This window comes from Miniopterus schreibersii, assembly GCF_964146895.1.
Source record: "Miniopterus schreibersii genome assembly, chromosome: 11".
Lineage (NCBI taxonomy): Eukaryota > Metazoa > Chordata > Mammalia > Chiroptera > Miniopteridae > Miniopterus > Miniopterus schreibersii.
Window position 1 is genome coordinate 8,177,674 of NC_138111.1, and position 27,358 is coordinate 8,205,031.

The 27,358-nt window shown below is 40.2% G+C and overlaps 1 protein-coding gene across 6 annotated transcripts in view; it reads left to right on the plus strand.

Moving 5' to 3' along the window:
* The window catches only part of DENND1A (DENN domain containing 1A), a 405,631-nt gene that overhangs the window by 108,663 nt on the left and 269,610 nt on the right, over positions 1–27,358 (plus strand). For 3 of the 6 annotated variants that reach the window (XM_081150732.1, XM_081150738.1, XM_081150733.1), the window contains exons 4-5: positions 10,984–11,033; positions 21,011–21,130. In XM_081150732.1, coding sequence (XP_081006858.1) covers positions 10,984–11,033; positions 21,011–21,130 — 170 coding nt within the window. The remainder of the gene's footprint in view (positions 1–10,983; positions 11,034–21,010; positions 21,131–27,358) is intronic. The other 3 variants (XM_081150734.1, XM_081150736.1, XM_081150735.1) reach the window with 1 other exon arrangement.

The following is a 27,358-nucleotide window of genomic DNA, read 5'->3' on the forward strand; positions in this document are numbered from 1 at the left end:
AAAGAAAAGTAGAAGGCAAGTATCCCCATGTTCCGTGAGATTTGGCTTTGGAAATGTCACTTAGGGCAAAGGCTTTACTTTTTTTCAGCCTCATTTTTGTTCATCTGTAAAATAAGAAAGTAATACTAATTTTGTAGAATTGTGAGAAGTTGGCATGATATATACACAATACCTGAATTAGTCTAGTTCAATAAAAAAAATCTGTTTTTGACATAGCATAAGGAAAATGAAGCAGAGAGAAAACTTTGCTACTTTCATGTAGTTGATGATGTTTGGTATTGCATCATCTCATAGAAAAAAAATAAGTCCTTGATGTGGATAAAGAGCCTGGAGTCAAGTAATAAAAACTAACTCTTCTAAGACCACCACCCCCCTTCCCCAATTTTCCATCACGAGGCAGATGGAGCAGCTATTTGTTATTTCAATATCCTCCAGACAAGCCAGGGTTTTTCCTCTCTCTAGGACTCTGATGACCATAGATAGTATCCAGTCCAGGGCACTTCGAGAGTGAGATGGGGCTCAGCACCACGATTGCTCAGAGAGAATGAGCATAACCAGGATGTGCTAGGCAAGCGGCATGTACCGTCTCCCTCACCTAAGAGCCTTGACACAACAACACACATTTTCCACTCCGCTGCTGCAGTGGGAAAGCTTCATTCAGCATGGAGGGCTACCACTGCACAGTTTCAGCATTATGAGTGTAACAGAGGAGACAGAATCCTGATCAAATAGGGTCCAAGAATGAGAACCTCTCTCTTGAACATCTCATTTGTATTCAGCAAAGCAGCAAGCTGAGGATTGTGGGAAGAGCTTGAACTCCAAGGATAGATGAACTTGGGTTTGAATCTAGCTTTTCCAGCCACTGCCTATTTCCAGTTAGGCAAGTTACATCACCATTCTACCTGAAACTAATTTTACTCAGCTTTCAAGGTTCAGTTCATGAATAAGAGAGTGGTAATCTCTACAGAAGGCTACTGTAGGCTCATTGAACAGATGGAGACTTCTGGCATAGGTCGTGGTACATACTAGCTGCTTTGTCAGTGCCCTTCCCCTTGTCACTTAACCCCTCCAGAGAGCAGATGATCATTGAGCTATGACAAAATACAGGTTGAATCAGAAAAAACGTATTACATAATTAGATTCTTTAAATTCTATACATAATTCTTATAGGCATAAATGGTAAACTTTTGGCAGACATAACTAATATTACACTTACACAAACTTTAATAGTTTTCAGTGGTGAAACTATTGTTATAAGAAGGATTGTTTCTCTAAAGAGGCCATGCCACGAAGCAGTTGTGAATTCTGAGTTGTGCAAATGTTTTATTTTTAATTCTTTGTATTTTTTTGTATTTTAAATATTTTTTTCCAAAAAAGAGAGAGCATGTTTGTGTGCAGGAAACACTTGGCCATTTATTAATAATCATGTGTGAGTTGTTGGATTACCAGAGAACCAACATGAATGGCATTTAACCTTTCAGGTACTTCTAAATTTGAGTGCTGGGGGTTGGTGAGTTTGCTTGGACTGTGTTATGTGACCGCACTCCTTGACACTCTAGTTCAGGGGCTGGCGTACTGCAGCCAGCTGCCCAAATCCTGCCTGGGGCTGGCTTCTGTGTGGCCTTCGAGCTAGGATGGCTTTTACCTTTTTTGAAGAGTTGTAAAAACAGAATAAAAGAAACCCACAGAAGAATCTGTGACAGAGACCGTTAAGTGTCCTGCAAAACCTAAAATATTTACCATCTGGCCCTTAAAGAAAAAATTTGCTGACTCCTTCTTTAGTTTGTAAGTTGTACATGAAACGAACCAAACATTTCATAGAAAACCTGAAATTGATGACTGCAGTTCCAGGTTGTCTCGCATATCGTAAGGCTTTTCTTTTCTTTTTTTTAATTTTTATTTTTAAAAATATATATCTTTATTGATTTCAGAGAGAGGAAAGGAGAGGGAGAGAGAGAGGTAGAAACATCAATGATGAGAGAGTCATTGATAGAGCCCGCAACCCGGGCATGTGCCCTGACCGGGAATTGAACCCTGATCGCCTGGATCCTAGGCCGATGCTCAACCGCTGAGCCACGCCTGGTCGGGCAAGGCTTTTCTTTTAAACAGTGACCTAGCTGTTGAATTATGAGAACACATTTTTGTTGGCGATATGTGAACTTGATTGAAAATTGCCTTGTGTGACCCGACAGTTTGGTCAGAGGGGTGGAAGGTCTTCTGTACTGTCTGGTGTCTCACAGTACAGTTCTGGAAAATGTTTAAACCTGTTCCAGTGCCATTGTTGTGTCTAGTTTATCCCAGGCAGCCCCAGGTAAACACTAGCCATCTACATGTTGGAGCAAGCTATGTAAAGTAGAATAAAACACATACGTGGAATTGAATTATTTTCTTTGTTTGCATTTTGTTGGCCCTCTGAAGAGACATTTTCCAGTTGCAAAAGTTGTAAAATCCTTGAATATTAGATTTAGAAAACGATTTGAATTGTATATATTTTTAAAAAATTTTAAATGTGTTTCATATCACCTGCCTTCTCTCTTTGTAATGAGATGTCATCATTCTGTTCCGAATATAAATTTCATCAGTTCTTAAATCCTCCTGATATCATTCTATCAGAATCTGCAACTTGTGGGAAATAAAAGTTGATTTGAAATAGTTCTGTAATTAGAGATGACTGTTGAGTGAGGCCCTGTCTAATTGATTGCTAAATAATTCTCTCTCAAAAGCGGATTTGATATTTACATTCCAATTTTCATATTCTACTCACAGTGTTTGTTGACGGTGTCTGACATCCCCTGCCACTGGATAAATAAAGCCTATTATTTCCCTTTCAACATTTTAAGCGATTACTCTCTCATTCAAGAGCTAAGAAGCAGAAGGTTAGGTATATTATCAGACTATGATCCTGTCTACCCAAAGAAGCTGGGAACCTTGATTAATATGCCTTGTTAACTGATGATTTCAGTTCCATACTGGTAGTGCTTGAATAATTTGTATAAACCAAGCAGTACAGATTCCTTATTTTAGCACTAAGACTTACAAAGGCTTCTTTTAGCAGCCTTTAATTTTGTACTTATGTATGTGACATAGCCTGTGGCTGTGATAGCTACAGTGAATCTCCAGTTGTTTGGGGATGAAAGGGGGAGGCAGCTGGAAACTCGGTAGCTACATCTAGCTGTCTACCTAGAGAAGGCCTTGATTTCAAGTTTATCTAAACAAGCCCGACTAATCCCAACTATCTAGGGGGATCCACTGTCAAAACAAGCAGCGTGGCCCTGAGGCAAACACAGCTATACAGAAATGAAGGCTGGGGCTTCCAATACTCCGATGACTGCATACTGGAGGCTTTTTTTCCCTCCTGAAAGAGGGTAAGAGAGGTAGAATTTGCATAATGCCTTTTCATTGGAAACTTTTGGAAAGCTGACAGACCTCCAGCTTATAGATCTGTAGCCACAATACAGAGTCTATAGGAGAATCCTTGAATGACCTAACCATATTGAAAGAAAATATAAAAGCGTCCAAGTATAGCCAAGTGAGAGAGGAAAAGAGGCTGATGCATTGTCTAACATCTGCTGTACTTCTCGTTAGTTTTGTTCTTTGCTATTCTGTGTGGACTTTGGAGAAGCCTAAGACAGCCTAACATGAATCCTATAATCTTCCTTCTGAATATTTATGTAGTGTGCCAGCTTCTAAGCTGTCCTTTGCGTTTTCCTACTTCCCCCTCATTTTCATGCTCTCAAATGAGGCCAACATTTCAAAAGCTAAATAAATGTTTGTGAATGTTTATAAAAGATTTGCATAAATTTGTCCTTGTCTGACAAAGATCACTTTTTTCTTATGCCAGTTCTGAAAAATTTTTTTTAAGGTTTTGGTGCTTGTCTTGACAACAAAGTCCTGCATCCCAGAACAATGATTGCTGATTAAGTGGGTATGCAATTGTGAGTGAGTAGGCTTTCAAGACACTGGGTAAAAGGGCCTATCATCTGAAGGCTGAATTATAGAATTTAGAAAATGTTATCAGAAGTACTCATTTAAATAGTTTTTGGTACCATATCATTAGATAAGACAAAGAGTTCTTACAAGTTTAAAATATAACCACCCACGGTTTAAACAATTCTCCTGTATAAATTTTAATAATTAGAATGTTTCAATAACTCAGAATGTTACTTTTCTTTCCTATGGTTGAACATATTTAAAAATGATTTTTTATACCTTGAATCACCTTTTGGAAACTATAACTCTACCAGTTATAGGTATTAGTATGGTTACTAGGGTGGTGATCAGAGGGAATATATACCAGGCAGTTCTTTAAGCCATCTGAATGCACAGTCATACCTTGAGAAAATATAAACTACATGAAATATGTGGTGTTAGGGCTTAATTATAGGACGGTCGGGGACACACACACACACACACACACACGCACGCACGCACACAGTCTCTTTCTCTCTCTCTCTTGCTGCCGACACATTTGCTGAATTCATTTATCTTTTAAAATTAGAATGGATTTTGTGGGGTGGCAGGGGATGTTGTGGGTAGAGGTGCTAATTTAGTTCAGAGATATTCGAAGATTGGCAGGAGAGAGAGGCAACAGCCAGTTCTGTTAGTCCTTTGGTTGTATTGGTTTAGAGGTTTAAGTTGTCATTAAGGCACAAACTAGAGCCACTTCTCTGACACAGTTTTTATCACATCTGCTAGGCTTGTGTCCCAGGAGGAGACGTGGAGAGCAGTGAATTCAACACGGGCCCATTATCGAATGCTTTTTCGTGTGTTGTAAAAGGAGTGAGACCTCAGGGAGGCTTGGAGCCTCCTCCTGTGTAATGTCCAAGTCAGATTTGAAGGACTGGTGGCAGGAAAGCTTTGGCCTTGGGGTGTGAATTCTAAGAAATAGAGGCACAATTAAGTTTAAAAAATTCAAGGACTTTGAGCTTGATAATGAAAAAAAATTTTTAGACTAATGTGAGCAGAAAAGTTGCCCATCTGTGCACATTTTTGTGTGCATTTAAAATATTTAAAAGCTGACAGCTTTTAATATGCTTACAAAATACTATTTCTATCAGTGCTCTTTTTTTAAAATGCTGTCTTCCTCAGGGCAAGTTGCTTCTCTAGTGAAACCATGTTTGCAGTTTTACTATTGGGACCCTCTTCCTTCGGTATGTGCTGACTTGTAGTCTCCCTCTCCCATCCCCTAACCTCTCTTCTTTTTGGATACATTGATAACATAAATGTGCAGAAAGTAGGATTTAAAATGTTTAAGGAAATGAGCAAGGCAAAATATTTTAGAGTAATAATATTAAGTCCAAGGAATTCTGTTACTGATGGCATTGCATGCTAATTGTAAGAGATTCTAAGCAAATCACTTGTTCGTTTTGGAAGTGTTTGAAACAAGTGTCAAGAAGTTTATTGGTATTTAACATTGACCTTATAAATATAGCTCTCTCATTTTCAATCCTTTTGCTGTAAGGTTTAAAGTTAATAAAATGAAATCTTAGAATAAAGGATTTTATATGATACTTAATTTGGGAACATTTTTGTCTTAAGTACTTTTTTTTTTTGAAGAAAGGAAAGGATACTAAAAAGAATGTGCCTTGTTAAACTAAAAATTTTTGTAAGATTATTTTTTTGAAAATGCCTTTCTTTAAAAGATATTTTTACTTGGGACTTCAAAGGTCATGAAGATTTACACATAAAAGCACATTTAGAGATGGCTGTTCTGCTTTTCACCTATGTACTTAATATCCTTGGTAATTTAGATATAAAGTCTATATGACATATGTTATAGAATATGATGCCCTATATTTTATTGTAATTTTATCTTTGTGCATATTAAGTGCTATACAAATTAGCATAATTGTAATGTGTGCACTACTCAAAATTAACTAGTTTATAAAAAGTAAACTGGGAGTAAATATTGAAATATACCAAAGAAAGGAAGCAGACTCTAGCACTTGGGCAGTGTTGTTAGAAATTTGACCCAGCTTTTATGTTCGGGTGTTGAAAGGCCTTTTTGTAAAATCCCTTATTCAAAGCTTTTGTCACTGAAACAGAAAAAGAAGTTTGGTTGTAACTATAGTATGGATCTTGGATTTAATTTGACGTACATAGGGAAGGAGAAAAATTGTATTTCCTGTTTTCATACTCAGAACATTTCTGATCAACATTCTTGAACTTGGTGCTAATTAAGCTTCTAGGAACTTCCTACCATTCTGTTTTACCCTTCTTAATCTTCAACGTTAAAACCTCTGGTAGCTTTCACTTGGAGTCCCTGGCTTTAACTTGAAATGGTTTAAAGTTGAAATTTTGTTAGCTTTTTGTATGTTTTGATTTTGTGTGTGTTCTGTTTTTAACTTTCAACTTGAGTTTTAAGATCATCAATCAAAGGCTTTTCTTTCAAGTCAGTTGCACTGATCTCAATTGCAGGACTTAGAGGGTCAGCATTTCCCTCATGCTATTAAAAAATGTCTAAGCACAGAAATAGAGTATTTTAGGAATTTGAGCTCCACTGATCTTTTCATCACACATCTACATTTTGAAATGAACAAATAAATTAGGTGTAGGAAACTCAGGAACTGTTCTCCCACTGTCTCCCCGCCTCTCCTTCACTCTCTCTTTGGACAAAGGTAAATTATCCACTGCTGTACTAGCTTTCAGCAAGCTACAAAGAGACCGATTGTAGCTTTACATATTTTAAGATCCATTCACTTATTCAAACCGTCTCTTTTCTCTATTTAAATGTTTTCCTGCACACATTTTCTCTTTCCTTCTGAACTATTGAGAACATGCTCCATCTCCCAGTATCCTGTAACCCCAGTGGACATTATAATTAGCCTGCACTTTGTCTTTCAGATGGCATTTATCTGTGGGGTGTATATGTCTGTGTCTGTCAGTTGTTTTCATCTGCCAAATACAACTAATTTTTGTTTATGGATTTCAGTGAAGCAATGAAAACAGTGTTTGACATCTGAACTGATGGCTGTTGCAGGATCTCTCACACCCTCCCTACCCTGCACCCCAAACTCAGGGTGAATTGGTTTAGCTTTCTAGTTACTGATAACCCCAGTCAGCTACACCAAATTTAGTATTTGAAGTTTTGCTTTCAGATAGGATTCTATGATGAATAATACTATGCATTTTTAAAGCTTTCTCAGGTTTTTAAGAGAATGGTCCCATTTCAGCATGACACAATTTACTTTCTCCAGATTGGAGTAAGTTCCCTTGATGGGTCTTTTGACTGGGTGAGAATTCAAATTGGGTGAAATGAATCCAAAAAAGATGGATATGAATCTTGAGTTCATTTCTGATTTTCATTTGCAAGTGAATCCAGTGTTTGGTGTGTTGATTTCATATTTTGGTTCATAGTCTGAGGCTTAGTATCTCCTTGTGGGCAGAGCTTTGTAGACATTGCTTTTCTACTACCCTGTGCAATCTGCTATTTAATATATGCATCACTGAAAGGTTTGTGCGACTGCCTGCCATCCACCTTCCCCCTGCCCCCTCTGCTCTTACTTCTTCCCACATGAGGTATCGAATATTTTGTTAGGAAGAAAAGCCCTTTTGGAAATTGCCTATTTCATAAATTGTCTGCTGACACAAAGGGGTTGGATGCTGTTTTCTTGTCTCATTTATTTTGAAAACTTTGCTACTGAACTCACCTTAATCAATGAGCTCAGTGTTGTCTCCAATAAGTTATGTGTTGGATATATTGATTGGGAGGGATTTTAGAAAACCCGTCTGGGGTTTATAATGTCAGCAGTGTTTTGATTATGAAAAGAGTTGGAACCTGGGGACATGGAACCAGGTGGCGAATGTCCTAAAGCCAGTGGTGACATGGTGGACTGGTTCCCTCCTGGGATCTAGTTCATGCCCTGCACTTTAACTGTGGTGACTGGCTACTATAGATTCACTCTTTTTGCTCATTAAAATGTTAAAAAATCAAACTGTACATAAAAAAATTTGTGAAAATATAAACTTGGGAATTGATCTGGAGAACTGGCAGAATCTTCCCCACCCCCTGCCTTAGCAATGAGGTCATTTACATTTCATCAGCTGCTCTGCATCTCCAAGATCCGATTTATGTAGCAGTAGTTGAGGTCCTCTGAAAGAGCTTGTGTAGGCAAGAGAAAGGGGGGAGAAACAGGAAAATTACCATCTGCAAAGGAGGTTGCCTAGCCAAAGACACTGGTTCTAGAGAGAAAGAGGGGTTGGAATAACTGGTTAATGACTGTTTTCTCAGTAAAGCCAGTGCTGAAGGACACACTTGTATAAATATAATGCTCAAAATATGTTTAAATCAGGGTTTTAAAGTCCCCTCTTTTGGAGAGTGGTACTTTTCATATTCAAGTAATTGTGTTTTTCTTTGGAAAAAGAGGATAAGGTAGTTAAATGTTTATATACAGAGAAAACATCAGTATTAAAAACTTTGTTCACTTCAGCAGTTTCCATTTACAAGAAACATTGCTTGTTTTTTCCTCCGTCCTCTAGTTCTTCCCTTCCAAACCCAAGAAGTGGGTTTTTCAGTTTCGATTGAGGTGCCGTGTGATACTCCTGACACAGAGTAGATGCTCATTTTTGTTTTCTCCGCTGACAGCCACCACGGCCTCGTTTGACTGAAATTGGAATGTCAAGCTCTTGTAATATCATAAACATGAGGAAACATATTGTAACACAAATACGGGCCTCCATTTGCCTATATTCCCTTCCTCCCCTCCCCACCCCACTGCTTAATTAGACTTATCACTGCTTTCTTGGGTAAAAAGGAAAGCTCTTGGGAGGTGGGTTATACTCAGCCTACATTTGGTATTTTGATATTTGTTCTAACATTATCTGGCAGACAAGTTCACGGTTGGTTATTACGCTTGACATTAGAAAGCGGTAAGTAGTTTCTATTGTAGTGAGTAATAAGTTGGGCATATTAGATTCCTTTGAATCTGCTATAGAGCACAATGCTTTCTCCTAGCCATGGGGGTCCTTTCTTTCAAAAATCTTGAGGCCTTTTGGCAGCTCAGCTCCAGCATAGAGTAGAGGAGCATTTCTGCACCTGTAACTTTTGAGGAGTAAAGGATAACTGTCTTTGTAGCTGGTCGTGGCAATGAGGGAGCATTAGTACTGAGCTTTAAAGAATGCTTGGCACGTGCACTGAGTCAAGAGATGTTCTGTGGTGTTTGAAACCTGAAGTGAAAGGAAATATGTAAGGAATTTTTTTTTGGCATATAAATCATGTGACTTTTGTGTATGTGGGTTATAGAATATTTTATAATTGAAACTGTAGACGTTAAAAAGAATGTTTTATGTCATCTCTTTTCCAGTATTTGCCTGAGAATAACGTTCTGCGCTAAGTTGCTCTTGTTCTTCTGAGTCTTCATTAGCAGTTGCCAGTTAGTTAAATAGGAGTTTTAAACAATACCTAAGGACGTTTGAATGACACACTATGAAATTAACTGATGTGTCAACAATGCCTCTTAGACTGTGCTGAGGTACCCTTATCCGCTTGTTTCATTTTGGTTTCCTATCCTTTACTCTTCCACGGCATGCCTTAACAGTGCTATGATGTATGTAGTCCCAGTCCAAGATATTAAAAAATAGGATATGCTCAATTGAATTATGTAGGCGGAATATGCTCTGGCAGAGCCAGTCAATGTGCTTTCTGCTTCATTGAGTGGGTTATTAGATTGATGTGGTTTATTTCTTGAATGATAGAACTGGTTTTAAAAATAAATGAAGCGAGAAGCATCAATCCAGTTAGCATTGATAATTCATTATTATTGGTTAGAAAAGCGCTACATTTGTAAACTGATCTTTAATTTATCACTTGGATTAGGATTTGCAGTGGGCAAGTTTGTTTTAATTTGAACCAGCTTTTCAATGACTGAAAAATGTGTTCTTCATTTTGTCTCAAAGTTGGGATTTTGAATAGTTAAAAAGCAAATCAAATGCATGAAAGAAATACTTTTTTTAAATTTATAACATTGGTCAGTGAACTTAAGCACCAACTGTGGGCAGTCTGAGTCTGCAGTTAAATTAAGACAAGCTAGAGAAAATTCTATGAAGGAAGTAATAATTACTTTTGTATATATGTTTTGCTATGTGTATAGATGCTATATACATGAAATGTGTCCATTGGGAAAAGTCACACCCCATTGTGTATTGTGTCTCATACAGTAGTGTGCTTTGCTTAATATAAGAAGCTTCTCTTTTATGAATAAGTCTTTGAAATGTCACTCTGCTTTTTGTATACTTCCCCTGAATAACGTGCTTGGTTTTATGTACCTACATGTTTGTTAAATGATGTTGAAACTGATAGTTTGTTTTGGATTTTTACAAATTACAAGCAGGTAAGTGTGTCCAATTATGATAACATTTAGCTAAAATTGGTATGTACTTAAAATTGTCACAGTTTGGTTACAAAATTATGCCAGAAATCGCAACTTCTTTATATAGTAAGAAAATGAAGTTTTGCACTCTAAAAAATGTAGTTGACAATGTTCAGGGACAATTATCTTCAAGTTGGCTTTCTATTCTGCTTGTGCTTGGGCCTATTGATGTTGAGAAGCGTTGTCTAATCCCGGCCCCCTCTGTTCCTAGGTAACAGGCAAAAACGGTGCCAGCAACAGCGGCCCTGCCAGGCCAAACCCATGTGGCTCGGTGCTATTCACTCTGATCCATATGGTCAGGCTGGAGATGGTCCCTGGAGGGGTGTTAACACTCAGCAACCCAACCGCCTCCCTCCCTTCAGAGCTTTCCTGCATGGCTCCTGCTGCTTGCCCATGTGTGATTCTTGATTAATTTTTCATTTTTAATGAAGTTTGATCATGTTTATTATTTCTCATGATTGACTGCCTGGTACTCCTCCCATGTAATTGATAAAGCCCATATTTCTTCATCTGTCTCCTCTTTCTTTAGGGTAAAGTTGCTAGATTGTGTGCCATGGCTAATGTTAGATTTATTGGTCCCATTGGATGTATAAATTATCTCTCTTTCTCTCCACAGGAAGTTCTACAGACTTTGACCAAGTTTTGTTTCCCCTTCTATGTGGACAGGTAGTGTCAGATTTTCAAACTTTACTAGAAAAAAAGCATCAATAAACCTGCTATGGAAAATAAAAACCATACCATTCTTAACATTCTGTCTGCTTAACCATGATTTAAAACGCCTATGTTCCAAGGAGAGTTGCAGTAGTCTCCTTTCCTGGGGATTTTATTGACACCGTCAAAAAGTTTAAAGCTTAGAGCTTTGCATTGGTTTGTTTGTGAGATGTAGTTTGCATGGCATTAAATTTTTGATTTTGGTTATCAGACTCAAACCATGATTAAGAATGGTAGGGTTTTAATCCAGTGGTATTTAATTTTTATTTAAATATGAATATATTTGACTTTACCAAGTAATATTGAGTAATATGTGACTCCATGGCCTTATGAGTATTATATAGACTTTTTCCTAGATTTCAACTTAAAATTTAAATAAGCAAAGACCTATCTTTTTAAAATGTGTTCTGCTATTTAAAAGATATGCTGCTAAACTGAGTCTTGCATTTTGTTTAGGTGGCTAAGAATGGTATCTCTAAGGAACTATGCATTTCCTATAGATTTTTAGACTAAATACAGAATTATATAGACATTTCTTTAGTATTTGCATTACGATGAACTATTTCTTGGAGAGGTATGAATATTAGAACTCGAAGATAATTAAAATAGTCTAAGGGTTTTTTAAAAAAATGAGCCATGGTTAATGGCTTATTTTTAAAATAAGCATTTTTTAAGTGGCTTATTTTAAAAATAATTTTAGAAGAGCTTTTTCTCTTATAAAACTATAATGTAGTAACATACACAAATTAATAAAGTGACAAAACTCATCTTAATCTTATTTTCAAGAAATGTCTATTGTGTTTTCATTACACTTTAAGCAGTTTTTTGCAATCACTTGTCCACTTGATTGCTGTTTGTGATTTTCTCTTAATAGAAAATTGAAGTATGAGACCATACAAATGTTACATCTTAAAAATTTCACTTTAAGTGATAGAGAAGTTTAGAAAATTTCATTGTAAGTAATAAGTGCCATAATGTATTCCAAGAAAGCTATAAAATGTGCCCATCTTCAGGAAGGTTCTATCATATGTTTTACTGTAGCCAAACAAGGCAGGACTGAAAGATTTTGGCGACTTAGAATGCCCATGGGAAGTATGCTGTTGGATCTTTTCTGCACTTTATAGTAGCAGTGTCCTGGTTTATTTGGCATAAGCCTAAAAATGATGTGAGATGAGAACTGGTAGCCAAAGGAGTTTAAAAGAGTGCTAGGAAGCAAAAAGAATACTAAAAAGCAGGTTGGAATCTTGCCAACCACTTATAATGACTGTTTTCCCTGGTTCTAACATGTTATTTTTTAAGCCAATCGACTATTGTAGTATTTCCAGACTTGGGCCTTTTTAAACCCTGGTACCAGGGCTGTTTTAGTAGCAGGTTGATGCTCAAAACCTAATAGTCTTAATTTTAAGAGGGTCAGTCTTTGTAACGAGAGTCTTCTTACATCTTCTTTATCCTGTTCCTTCTAAAAATAGCAAGCAAGGTTTTGTTTAGATGTTTAATGCAAACTTCACGTTTGTATGTATGAATTATTGATGCATGAAATCTCCAGTCACTTATAAAATGTATTATAAATTATGGCAAGGACATATTTATACAAATTAATAAAGCCAAAATGTTTTCAAAATATGGTTAGGTGTTTTAACAAAGAAAAATAAGAGAATGAATTTATACATGATTTCTTGTTAGAGTGATGTCTATTTTGGATAGGTATTCCTTAATTGACTTTGTAAACTAATATTAGAAGAAATTTGCAATGAGATTAAATCTCCCCAAATGTGTGCTGTGTGCGTATATGTACACACACACACACACACACACGCACACACACATCCCTCCCTCCCTCCCTCCCTCCCTCCCTCCCTCCCTCCCTCCCTCCCTCCCTCCACACCACAACCCTCTACTTACCTACCTGTCTAGGTGATTACATCGTGAAATGGAGGAAAAACAGATCCTTAAAGTTATAGTTCTAAAATATTTTTTGTTACTGATGTCTGATACCTTTTGTTGTTAGAAAAATATTTTTCTTCTAATATGCTTCTCTTCAAATTACTCTCTTAACCATGATTCTCATATTTTTTCACAAAATGATTTGGGACAGAATTGTCCCTTTATGGATATATTTCAATCCTTGCCATCCTCACCATGTATAATAGTTCTTTCTTGAGTTGATAACTTTTATTGATACATAACCCACTTTATTTTGGAGACATTTTTTACCTTCTCATTCCCTCTTTCTAACCTTGGTATACTTTAATGCAGAAGAGAATAATAATGAAGTTTATTTACAATAAATAAAAAGATTTTAATGTAACTATTTTTTATTGGTTTGCTGTTAACACTGACAAATGGATATGCCCTGATTCTGAGGCCCACAAAGCCCCTTAGATATATTTATGATATTGTTTGACTTCGAAAATGTCAGCATGGGAGATGAGTAATGCCCCAGGTGATTATGTTCAGCAAAGAGAGCTTACTAATCTTTTTGGTATCTGTGCTTTTCTACCCCAAGGAACAGTAATACAACTTTCTGACATTTCCAGTCTATATCAAGAGTGGGGTTTTCATAGTCATCATCAAATCACCCGCTGACATTGACATCTTGCTGTATCTTGTGTTGTTTTAAGATTTTTCTTTCTGAAACTAGGTCTTATGAAAAATAATAATGTGGTAGCGATCATGTGAGATGAGAGCAAACGCTGTTTATCTTCATTTGGACAAAATCTAAGCTGTAGAGAAATTGTGAGTTGCCCAAGGTCCTCTTAGGCCGCTAGCACAACCTCGATGTCCATCTCCCAAATGAATACATTGTCCAGTAGAACACCTTGTGGGATGACCAGTCACCAAATAGAAATATCAAGAGAGAGAGAGAGAGAAAGAGAGAGAGGAAAGGAAAGAAATTGGTATTTGAGTTCCTAATTGATTGTAGTCAACGTGCTGGACATTTTCACATTAAACCTCATTTATTCTCCCCAGCAACTCCTAGGAGATTGGTTATGGTGGTATCTCTTTTACAAAAAAGCCAAGGAAGGTTCTGAATGTGTAGCATTATGTTGGGTGATACGGAAATGGTATGAGATTTGGAGCTCTGCCCTCCACGTGGTTCTCAGTCTAGTTCAGGAAGTATTAGAAAGACGCATTAGGCAGTATCTGTCCAAAAGGATAATGCAGTTAGGGAAGACTGAGGTGGTCAGAGCGAACTTCTCATAGTGGGGGAGACTTGGATTGAGTCCGCAAGGATGGCAAGAAGGGGTAAGTGGAAGGGAGAGTCTAACACCCCATATGCACTGAAGAGCAAAGCAGAGGAGAAACTATGAGTGAGCCTAAAGGTTGTGCAGCCAGAGCAGATTGAGCCTGCTGGGGAGAGGGTGACGTGTGCTGTGATAGCTTGGGCTCTGGCTACAGGACGCCTTGGAAATGTGTGAGAATAAGACCACAGGATTTTAAAGCTGAAATTTATTTGGTTCAAGCATCCCATCTGACAGAGAGGAAGCGAAAATCTGCAGAGGTGGAATGACTTGCTTATGGTCATCACCATGAAATTACAGAGCTGGGAAAGAAGCAGATACTCTTGTTTTCAATCTAGAGTTATTTCTCCCCTACACTGTGCTCGCAGCTCTTGGTGGAGAGGAGTAGTGAAATGACGGTGTTGAGATCCCTGTTCATTCTCAAAAACTTATTGTTATTGATGAAAGCGGTTTCTTGGGGTGGGGGTGGGGTTAGATTTGTATAGCACTTCATGATGTGGTGCTCCTTGCTTGCACTTGGTAGCCGGCGACCTGCATTGGTCTAAGCGCGCAGGAGACTCATTGGACGATGGAGGAGCTGGTCTTCCACGTTTGTGGTTATCCCCATTCAGAACCTGGAGAGTTAACTACCATGCAGATGCCTTATAAATTATACTGGCACGCACAGTGACGTGAGCATGAACTGGAACGACATAATCTTTACAGGGGCAGAGGTATAGTTTCAGGACTTAGGATGCAACCAAGATGCACATGTGGTTCGAATGCTATTTACAATTTTATGTATCTGTTATGTGCCAGACATTGTGTGCGCCCTGTTCTTTTCCTGCACTAAAAGGTTGCACATTCACAAAGTTACCAGTGTCGTCATTCCACATCTAAGGGTACAGAAGCTCAGACAGGTCCAGTTACTTGCCCAAGGTCCCGCTAGTAGGAGGTGGTAGAGCTGCTTTTGGAACCCACACGTCTGACTTCCATCTCCACCGGACTTTTTCTACAGTGTCGTACTGCCACCATTAGATCAATCACACAAAAAGTAACCAAACAAACTTGAAAAATTTATTTCAAAAGCAATATATATTTACCGTAGAAAAGGAGAAAATACAGATAACTGGAGAAAGTGAACCCATGCAGAAAGTGAAGCTCCGGCACATGATTAGTGCACTAGCGCGTGTCTGCCAGACCTCTCCTCTTGTTCCCACCTCTGCATTCACCCTGCTCTGCTTTTCAGACTGAATCAGTTTGACCCACCTTGTCCCTTGTTTTTCACCCTGGGCTTAGTCCATTGGTTTTGTCCCATTGGTTAAGCTGTGCTCCATGAAAACTTTGTATACAGTGTTTGATAACGATGGAGCAATTGGCCTTAGTGGACAGAGCACTGGGGGTCGGTCACACCTAGGTTTTAGTTTCGGTTCTGCCATTGACTTGCTCTATGCTGTGAGGCAAGTGACATCTCTCCCCTGAGGCCTCAGTTTCTTTATGGATAAAATGGGGGAATTGGGTTAGATCTCTGCTGCTCCTTCTGGTTCTGATATTTTTTGATTCTCCAGTTATGATTATTGTTATTTTTTCAGGCCCATGTAGGCGAGGGAATGGAGAGATCTCTGTTCTTTCTTAGAATAATCTAGTATGTTTCTCAAGCAGATAGGTGTTGCCCTGTATCTGGCAATATGTGACCTACTCTTGGCCCCCAGACATTTTAGGTCAGTGTCATTTTTGCCGCTTGAATCTTTGAGCAGGGAATGTGAGTCTTAGGCAGAGGAAAGGTGTCTTTATGGAAAGAAGTTTTGAGGCTCATGTAACTAAAGGTTGGGAGATGTGATAGGTGATAAAACTTGATTCCTGCCTGACAGAAGCAAAGGAAAGGCAGCTATTAGGGGCGCTTTGCAGTAGATGGTTCAACAGGTCCTTGTTTTTAAGATATAAGAGAGGATGACAAGCTGTTTCAGTTCCACCTTGAAATTTTATTATTTCATAACAATAAGAATTCTTATTTTCATTATGTACCTACTATATGCTAGTTACTTTGTATACATTATTTCTAATCCTCAAAACCACTCTGCAAAGTATTATTATTGCCATTTTACAGATGAGGCTCAGAGAGGTACAATAATTTGCCTATGCTCACATAGCAAGTGAGCATATCTAGGATTCTAAAGTCCAGACCTTACTGTTTCATCTTCTCTCTCCTGCATCATAAATCTCCCTCTTTATTAAAATAATTCCCAACAGCTTAAAAATAAGTCCTGGTATTCTTCCATCCTAAAAAGAATACCCATCTTTGGTTCTTCGTTTCCGTGCAGTTACCGCCTAATTCTCCACCTCCTGGAAGAGCTCTACACGTACGTCAACATGCTCCTCAGCCCTCTTCAGTCTGTCTTCTGCTTCTGTCATTCAACTACAGCTTATCAAGGCCATATGAAACCTCCATGGGACTCAGCTCAGTAGGCATTTTTTCCCCTCTCCTCTTGATGCAGCAGTACAGTTGACCCCTCCCTCCTGCTTGTTCTGCCTGGGTGGTCTTTCTTTGATGATCTCTTCTCTACTCATCCTCTAAATCGATGCTTCCATAACTTAGCCCTGGGTCCTCTTTTGCTTCCATGAACGCTCTCCCTGAGTGACCTCATTCCGTACCATGGCATTAAATATCATCTGGGTGTACTGCCTTCCAAATTTATAGCTCCAATCCAAACTTTTCCTCTGATCGCCTAAGTAGCATGTTCATCTACCCACCGGACCATTTCTATGTAGATGTTTTACAGGTTTCTCAGACTTAACATATCTCAAATGGAACTCTCAGATCTCCTCCCAAATTCGTTAGTTTTCTGTTATTAAATGGTAATACGCTGCCTCCCCCCCCCCCCTTAACTCTCAGTCCCCCTGCAAGCCTGTCATATAAACTTGCTGGCTATGACTTGGAACTATTCAGTCATGTCCATCTCTACTCTCCGCACATGAGATATGCTGCCATCCAGTCTCATCTGGATTACTGCATTAGCCTTCTGATTATTTTATCTGCTTCTGCCTTCTTCCAAACTGTTCTCCACATCACACTCAGATCAGTTAAAAACTAGACTAGACTGTTATTCTCTTGATTAAAACCACTCTGTGGCTTTCTGTTGCCTTTGCAAAAACAATTCTAATTCTTTACCATTACCTGTGAGGCTCTGTCCACGATCTGGCATGTATTTGTCTAGCAACTTCCTATCACACCATTTCCTTCTCATCTCCTGTGTGTTAGCTCTACTCGTGTCCTTTTAGTTCCTTGAACATGCCTAGCTCTTCCCAGCCCGAGAATCTACGTGCAGCTCTTTTCTCTACCAGAAGCATCCAGTCCTCTGCCTCTGGAATGGTTGCTCAGCTCATCCTTCAGGTCGGTATTGTCATTGAGAAGCTGCCTCTGACCACATTGTCTCAGCTGGGCCTTTCTTTCTCTTCCGTCTCCTGTCCTTGTTCCCTCTTTGGTTTCATGTGGCACTATGACAAGCTGTGTACTTTGTGGTGCACTTGTTTATAACTCCCTCCCGACTCAGCAGGAAGTGCCACAGGAGGAAGGATTGTGCACCCAGCATTTGGTACAGTGCCCAGTGTGGCAGTTAGTTGCTCAGTGTGTAAGATGACAAACTAAACTTAAAGTGAGGCTGATATGGAAAATCCCATTTCTCACTGAAAGACTGGAATCACTGCTTCATGCCATTTATACACCGAGCCTATAAACAACTTCAGGGTTAAGCAAAATGCTGCTGGAGGGGACTTGAAGGGCTGACAGACATTTACAAGGCAGCATGAAGGTTCAGGTTTGTGGCTCAAATAGTCACTGCTTTTCTCCCTTCTTTCCATGTTCACCTGAGCACAGGAAGCACAGCTAAGGGTGGTCTTGGTCCTGTCTCCTGGGCTCAGTTCTGGAAATACTCAAATTTGGTTTCCCCTACTTAGTGGGAAGTGTAGTCTGTTTGATGAAACAACTTTCTGACTTTCTCATGTACCCTAATTCCTTAAACTGAGCTCAAAGCTGCTGGGGGAGGGTTTTCATTGTGTATATTGCAGCGAGGCAGAATGCAAAGGACTTTGAAGCAGAACTGGGCTTGGATTTTTGTTTTAGTCCTGATTACTTTGTAAAAACAAAACAGAACCCGAAAAACAACCCCGAGCCTCAGTTTTCCCAACAAAACAAGAGAACTGGATAACATGGCTTCTTCCGTTCCTCCCACTTTTAACTATCGTGAAATCTGATTCCTGTTGAAAAGGTATGAATTCTGATCCTAGAGGCAAACACAAAAACTGCAGCCTTTGAGGAAACAGACCCTTTTCTCCAAGTCCTTTTTATGGAAAACAAGTGAGTAGTCTTGTGGAGGGAATGATACTTTCTGTGGAAATTCAGAATCCTAGTTAACCTCTGTTGGACTGCCTTTGCCAGACTTTAGTTTATTGGAAATTGTCCAAGGAAAAAATATTTTTGAATTTAATGGTTTGGGGCTTTTAATGCCTTGTACTTCACCCTACTAGGAATTAAAAAAGGTGACTCGGCTGCGAAATAAGTTCCCCCTCCTAAGCTGTAGGACCCCAAAAAGAATCTTCGTCACTTTATTATTATTTTTTATCCTCACCTTAGGACACACTTAGAGAGGGAGAAACATCGATCTGTTGCCTTCAATCCGTTGCCTTCAGCAGGTGCCCCGCCGGGGGATGGACCCTGCAACCCAACGCAGGCATGTTCCCTGACCTGAAACCCAGCCAGCAGCCTTTGCCTTTAGTGCATGGGACGGCGCTCCAGCCAGCTCAGCCGCTCAGGCGGGGAGCCTTGTTCACTTTAGTGCAAGCGTGGACAGCGTACGCGGCCACCTTTACTGAAAGGTGCAGCAGACGAGAGAGAAGGAAAGGCAGCTTCCCCTCCTCCACTCGCAAGCGTTACAAAGCTGAGTCAGGAAGATTCTAAGCAAATGCATGATTTTAATACGAATTTTAGTTCTCATTTAGATAGTTACTTAACAGCTTGCATCTCTTATTCTTACTATGGACTGGCCTTCATATTAAATGCTTATTTCAGTTATTCCCCAAACACCCTTTGGGTTTGGTGGTAGTTTCTCATTGTTATTCCAGGTAAAGAAACTGGGGTGCTTAGAGGTTAAGTAACTTGCTAAATTAAGGCTCCCTTAGCAAGTGATTGAGTTGGGATTTGAACCAAGTTAAATGAGTAATGAATCTTTCTTTGAGCCTATGAGGTTACTAAAAGCATTTTTAATGTTGGTGAAAAGATAACAGGGAAATTAGTGACACTCACCTCACCAACCAAGTCGTGCTTGCCCTTTTCCTGGAGCTCCTGGGTGTTTCCTTCTCATTCAGTCCTGTCGGTACCCTTTCCTAGGATGCTTCATTGTGAACACCGTAGACGTGAAATTAAACCCTGAGTTAAAATAGCGGACAGTCAGGTTTTGTGTAATCACATAATAATATTGGTAACTTAGAGCCATCCTGGCCTGTTGCTTTAAATATTTTAATAATATAGGTTTTTCTCCTCCCCTAGTGAGGCCCACTTTTCCCCCCAGTCACTTTAATTATGTGAACTAGAATCCTGTTTCTCACACATCTTCAGTTCTCAACCTTGTTAAAATTAATCATATAATCCCCCTTTAAAACATAGTATTAAATCACCATAGTAACACAGTATCCAAGCTTTATAGATAAAGCATAACAGCCATAAGAGAGTAGCATTTGGTGTCCCCTTGACAGCTCTATAACTTTTATAGAAATGTGTTCCTTCTCCTGGCTGTGTAAGGTGGAGGGATAGCATTACTTACACCTGTTTTATTACCATGTTGCTTTTAAATTGCCACCTTGTTTTCGCTCACCTTCCTAGTTAAAAAAGGAGAGTGGGACATTTTCTTTTCTTTCTGAATTATTTTCTTGTACTCTCTAACCACTTTCCAAGGGATGGAATTGTTTCCTTACCTACGACCAGGTAAGGCCCACTGACCTTTTGTGCTGGGATACCTTGAAAACTTCTTTATTTTCTTATGCAGCTTTTATGAGGGAGTTTTTGAAAAGAAGGCTATCCATATTTGAAAACTTAATTTATATCTTATCCAAAGTCCAAAGACTCAAAAAAGTGTACCTTTGGAAAAGGCCTGGTGAACCATGATTTTTTATTCCGCTGACAATTTATAAAGTAAATTATAGGTGAGAGAATCTTTTTGAATATATTGTCAGTTTGAGTATATTTTGTAAAATGAAACATGTAAACTACAGTATGAGTTAATGAGTTCCTTTGGAAAATTCAGTGTCAAATTCTGAAATATTATGTTAGCATAAATTTATGTATTAGAATTTGGAATATTTAAATTTTTAAAGGAGAATCCAGGCTAACTGGCAAACTGATTTTTAGAAGTGGATTTTAAAACATTTCCTCATCTATAAAATGAGGTTAATGGAATGTACCTTTCAGGACTGATGGGATGATTAACCGCTACCTGCCTGAACCGGGTAAGGAGGAGAAGGTGTGGCGATGAATTGCTCACCAGAACGTGCTGCTTGCTGCCTTTTTTTATCTGTTTCCTTGAAGTGTGTAAATTTTCAGTTCATTTATAAAGAGTTCCACTGAGAGAGGAAATGTTACAGGTTCAATGACTTGTCACGATTAGATACTTTATTGAGAAACTGAGATTCATTTTCCCCTTTGTTCTGTCTTTGCCGCAGCCGCACAGTTAGCCAAGTTGGCCAGAACTTCACGTTCGTGCTCACTGACATTGACAGCAAACAGAGATTTGGGTTCTGCCGCTTATCTTCGGGGGCCAGGAGCTGCTTCTGCATCCTAAGGTAAGGGAGGGGGCTTGCCGTCGGCCAGTTCTTCACAGTGTCCGTGCTCGCCGGCTCCTCTGCAATTAAATTCTCCAGCTGCTCTTTTAATTTTCCTATCTGTTTCCCACAAGTCACTGCACTCGGGGAGAAGGACTTGACAGTGTTGTCCTTGCACTTTAAGTCCTGCAGATAATTGTATTTATTTATTTGTATCGCATCCCTGGGGTGGGAAAGGGACCGTGGCTTCTGTGGAGTGTGGAGCCGAGAGCCAGCATGGCTTCATTTCCTCCTGCTGTTATCTGGAGCTGTCAGAAGTTAGCCTGTTCGGCTTTCCCTTGGACATTTTGTGTATGTAAGATTATTAATAAAGTATGTGTCTGTGGCTCAGGACGTCTCACAGACACTGATTGTGTTCTCCTCAAAGTAACACCCTTGCCCCCTTTGGGTCAATGAGTGAGTGAGTGGCTGTTTCCCAATTTGGCTACCTCTGGAGAGGTTTGAAAAAAGAGCCAAATCCTGTAAGAAGGCTTCTTTAGGTCTTCTAAAACCCCTCATCCACCAGAGCCACACTTGCTTAATGCTCCGCTTCCTCCTGCCTGAGTGGTGAGGCTGTTCTGTGGTGGGAGGATGTGTGGAAATCTGATTGTGGAGTTGCTGGCTCTGTGGGCTCCTGCTGGGCGCCCCCTGAGGGGGAGTAAAGGCATCCACACACTCTCCTCTCCATCTGCCCTGGTTAAGTAGGTGTCAGAGGGGCCTGCCTCCTGTCTCTCTCTGCTCATGTGGAGCGGCCCAGGGCAGGACGGCGGGGAGGCGCCCCTGACAAAACCCGGGTCCCCAGTCTTGGGGATAAAAGGCCAGACCTCTGTGAATTCCAGAAAGAGTTGTTCTCTGGTGTGTTCGTCTCTGCACTTTCTTCTCCTCACCGAGAAAAGGCCCGCCCCTCAAGCACACCCCCTCACACCACGGGGGAGAGGGCTGACTTTTGGAGTGCTGTTGCTCAATCACTGTCAGTCCGGACTGCGACTTGTGTGCTTCTCTACACAAATATTATTATTATTATTATTATTATTATTATTATTATTATTATTTAAATATATCTTTATTGATTTCTGAGAGAAGAAAGGAGAGGGAGAGAGATAGAAACATCAATGATGAGAGAGTCATTGATCGGCTGCAGCCCGCAACCTGGGCATGTGCCCTGACCGGGAATGGAACCCCGATCACCTGGATCCTAGGTCGACGCTCAACCACAGAGCCACGCCCGGCCAGGCTATTATTATTTTTTTAATCAGCAAAATTAACTCTTCTTCATCAAGCATAGCATCGGTAATTGGGGCACTGGGAGCAAGTGTGGAAAGACCTTGGGAGGGGAGCACAGTCCACTGCTTTGCCGGATGATGTGTACATCTGTTCCCAAGCATGCCTCAGTAGCCCGGGCCCAAGGCTTGCCTGCCCAGAGCATTAGACTCTTACTTTTATTTACTTTTTGATTTAGTAATGATGGTCTTTTTAAAGAAAATTTTCTCTTCCATTTTTACCTAATGTTATATTTCATCCTTGGCCAGGACACTGCATATTTCTGTGGTCATTTAGAGGAGATGAGGGTTTAAACCAAGTTCTTGAAGTTTTGCAGAAAGGTTTTTTCCCCCCCTGAATATTTTGAGTTATGATGTTTCTTCCTTTCAAAGCTGGGTTTGTGTGTGTGTGTGTGTGTGTGTGTGTGTGTGTTGGGGAGATGACTCTGAACTGGCACTATCATATTCACCCAACAAATTTCTGGGAGTAGAAAACTATTTATTTAAAAATGTAAATTAAAAATGGCTCTCCTCTGATTCTAGCATTTGACTTTGTATGTTTATATGGAGGGCCATGGACTTCATGCTTGTGAGAAGCTCCTTGAATATCCTTCATGCTGTTGTCATTTAGAATGAAAAATAGCAGCAGTTGGTATGTTTTCTGTTATACTAGCTTGGAACTGTGGGAAAAAATTTGGTGGGTTAATTCATTTGTTTGTTAGCCCTTAATTGAGTGCCTACTATTAGCTAGTCCCTGCCCTTGAGAAGTTCCCAAGACTAGCAGGGGAGGTAGATGATCACACTATAGTATGCTGTATAAAATACGTAGAATGACCCATGGCCTACTGTCTTCTTACTATTGCTAGTCCAGTGCCAGAGAATAGTGACTGTGGTGGTAAAGAGTACTGTGTGAATTCTGGGATATTATTTCATGGGTATTGAACATGGGTTGGGGTGGAAGTCTCACTTTTTATCTCATCCAGCTTGTGCACATATCAAGGGCACACACAGTGGCACTTTCCCTGTGTTTGGTTTGGGAATGTTGCTGAGGTGAGAAACGAATGGAAGGAAGGGCCTACTGTTACGTAGACCCTGGATGACTGGCTGGTGATATGTCCAACGGAGAGTGGAGAGGTCTGCCAAGAGAACACAAGCGTGATTGGGTCCTGTTTACATTACTTGCATTGTCTTCTTTTGCTGCTTAGTCTCTTTGCCTTTTTTAGGTGCTTTCCCTTAAGTTAACCTGTGCCTTGAGGTCCAGTCACCATTCTTAGTGTGCCCAGTGCTCTAGCTCAAGTCTGCTCATAAGCCACCTCTACTCTTGCTTTCCTTGTTGTCTTATGAGGGATGTAGCTTGTGTATATATAGCCTCCATTGATCCTAGCTTCTTAGGACCCCTTCCTCCCTGACTGCTCTCCTAAGCTCATGTGCTTCCTGGTACGTAGGAGCCGCTGGACCCTTCTGCCTTCACACACTTACTGCTTCTCCCTGGCTCAGCACAGCCCTCCAGGCAGCCTTCCCCAGGCAGAGGTAACTGTCCCCTCCTCGGTGCACCCAGATGCTTTGCGTGCTTCATTTGTATGCCTGAGCCTTGTTCATCTTTTGTGCTTCTCCTTTTGGACAGAACTCTTTAGGGCTAAAGACTTGCGTTAGGCCACTTTGTATCTCCAGCCCTTAGCGTAATGCTTGGTCAAGGTAGTGTGTACATGGCTTTCAGAGCCTGGGAGGTGTATTCCACTCAAATGGAAGAACAGGGCACCAAAGGCTCTGAGTTAGAGGACGGGCCTCATGGGACACTAGTTTAAAGAGAAAATGTGAAAAATAGTTATTCGCAGAAGCATGGTTCATTTTATCAAACTCATTTCATGTTAGCTCTAAGAAGTGAACTGTTGACTCTCACAGTGACGATCTAGTGTGAAGTGACAGGCCCGGCATCCAGAAAGGACGAGACCCTTAGTATTAGAGCCTACAGTGGAAGGTGGTGTTTCTGTTTCTTTTTCTTTTTCATCCCATGGTTAACTAATTTTTTTCTATTAAAGCATCTTAATTTTCATTGAGAGTCATCATAATATTATTTAACTAGTTGCTGGATGGTACTTAATACTGAATTAAAAACACCAGCTAGGAGAACAGTAGCTATGGGTTAAGTTAGTTGTTCTTATTATAAACCCAGGAATGTGAGAGAGCATTTTAGCATTTCCAGACAGTACCGTCTGTGTCTGATGTGGTAAGCATTACCTCGGAATCTTTCAAATATAAAACAAAGTGACCTAGAACCAGAATTTTATTGTGGCTTCTGGTTTGCCTAAAAGACAGATACTCATCAAGAGCATAAGAGTCCAGAGCCATAACCATGTTGTTTGGGGGGGGGGGGGAGTATGGGAGATATGTCATATAATAATAATGCGCCTTTACTCTTTATAAAGGAATTTTAAAAATATTTGTGTTCTTCAGTTTTTTCCTTTTGAATACAGATCAAGACAGTATCTAAAGATTTTGTTTAACATTTAAAATTTTTATTCAGTTAGTATCTCGTATGTATCAGGAATGAGCAATGTGTAACACTTGGTCTTAGGCATTTATTTACCTCAGGGTCCCTTAAAATAGACATAAAGGTCTAGCCCTGGCTCCCCATGTGATGAGGACCTTTCAGATGTCATGTTCACCCCAGATTTCAATGAGCTGAACTTCCTGGACCTGGTGTGATGCACTGAAAACTATATGTTTTGTCCTTGACCAAATTTAAAAGTGAATATGCTTCCAGGTACACTTTTCCCAGGCCACCTCTGATTTTGATACCCACCTCCCGTTTCACTTCTACCCTTACTGTCTCAGGAGCCCTCAGTCTTTGGGAAGGGACTATGTAAACAATTAATTAAAATATAACGTGATAAGTGCTATTTGAAAAAAATATGTATGTGCAAGGTTCAGTGGGGTCACAGATTAGGCAGTGCCCATCTCTGGCTTGGAGACTCAGGGAAAGTGTTGCTGATGGTTTCCAGTTAAACTGGGTCTTACAAAGTCAGTGGGGGTTTGCCTGGGGGACAGTAGCAGGAAAGCTCTTGAGAGGGGAGAACTGGTGTGCACAGGCCCAGAGAAATGAAAGGCAGAGCAAGATGAAAGAATAATGAGAATCTGATGAGAGGACAGTAGCACGAGATGATGCTGTAAAGGTCCTGGGGCCGGATTGTGAAAGACATGCTCAAGATTTTGGATTTTCCCCATAGCAAAAGGAGTGCCATCGGATGGTTTGGGTCAGACATTAGGAATACTAATGTTTGTAGACCACGGGTAAAGTGGCTCTGTGTACATGAAATTGCTGTCAAACGTGCTTGGGGTTTCTGGTTTTAGAAGGGATGCTGCACATCGCTGTGGGAGTAGCACCTTGATTCAGGTTGGAATTTTCAAGCCTCAACTTCAGTGTGTGGTGTTTTTTTTTGGTTTTGTTTTAAAACTATAACTTAATGAAATATGTTCCTAGGCCCTTGTTGGGGAGTAATTGTCCTTCTTTCCATGCAAGCTGGCATATGGGCTTGTGTTTAAACATTAATTGTGTTAAGTAAGAACCATCTTCCTTCTGGAACACTTTCTAACTTAATGGCAGTAAGAACTATTGCATCTTTTTTCATCCACATTGTACTCATTTCTACTATAAACACAGAAAAGCTCAGTTCTCAGCGAGAAAAAGAAGCTAAAGTAGTAAGAGTCTGGTTTTTAAAACTTTGGCTTCTCTCTCTAACTGTTCCAGTATTTTTAAAACACATAGCATTCAGGAGAAAAATCAAAGGACTCTTTCCTTAGGCAGGTGTGGTGGCAGAAGCCCTTTTGGATTGTGTGTTATCTGCTTTAGTTTAAAATAAGTGTATGGGGGATGGGGAAGGCAGTTGGGAAGGAGGGCTGTGGGGACAGCTCCCAGATTTTTACCTTGAGAGCAGGTGCTGCTGAAATATTCCAGAAACAGATGGAATCTCCTATTCTTGTTTTAAGCTATTTATAGTTGTCTTGCCTGAGGGTACCCGGCTATGCAAAAATGCACAGCCTGATGTGCAAGGGCAGTTTGAGCATCAAAGCTTGGGGCTCCTTGGGGAGAAATTGGCCTTTCTTCCCAGTGCCTTAACTGCCACTTGGGAAACCTGGATCTTTCTACCACTTAGCAGAACACTTTCCTCTGCTCTTCAAGTGTTTCCATCTCTCTGGAGCTGTTTGATTTCTTTTTAATTCCTCCCCTTAAAAATACAATGGGTACAATGTTGTTTTCTGGATAGTAGCTGGAAAGAGGCCCGATTGCTGTGGCAGATTATAATTCCACCCATGCGGGTGCTGGCACGTGGCTTCTGTTGGAAGCCGAACCCTTGGGGCAGGGCCTGTGGAGGCTCTGCTCTACTAGGCCCACGGCCCTTTCTGAGACCCTCCGTATTTTGAAAGGCTTTCATGGGGCAGGGGCTGGGGAGGGATGTGCTCATCAGAAACATCACTTTGTGGGAGGTTAGAACTTTTTCCCCCTTAATTAAAAAAAAAATGAAGCGGTTGGGGTATGTTGCATGTTTTATTGTTACATAGATGCCTTCATGCTTAGAAATGTATAATCCTCTGGGGAGCCACAACTCAGCAACAGCAACAAGCTGTGCTGTTTAGAGAAAATCACCTTTGAAGAGAAGAAAGGGAAATAAATAAAACTGCCCTCGCTGTCCCGGTGGCCTGCTAGTTGAGGGCTGGGAAGCTGGGCAGTTAGAAAGACAGACATGTCTTCTGCATGCACCAGCAGCCAGTGCAGGGCTGTCGCCATGGAAGGAAGCTTCTTGTCTCTTCTGGTCCTTTTCCAAGGTAACCAGCCTGGCTCAGCCTTCCCTCACGCAACCTGAGCCCAAGGTTGTGGGTACTTGAAACACCAAGACTTCGGCTAAAAGAAAATTTCCGTTTTGAGACTGAATGAGTTAGACATTACAAGAAT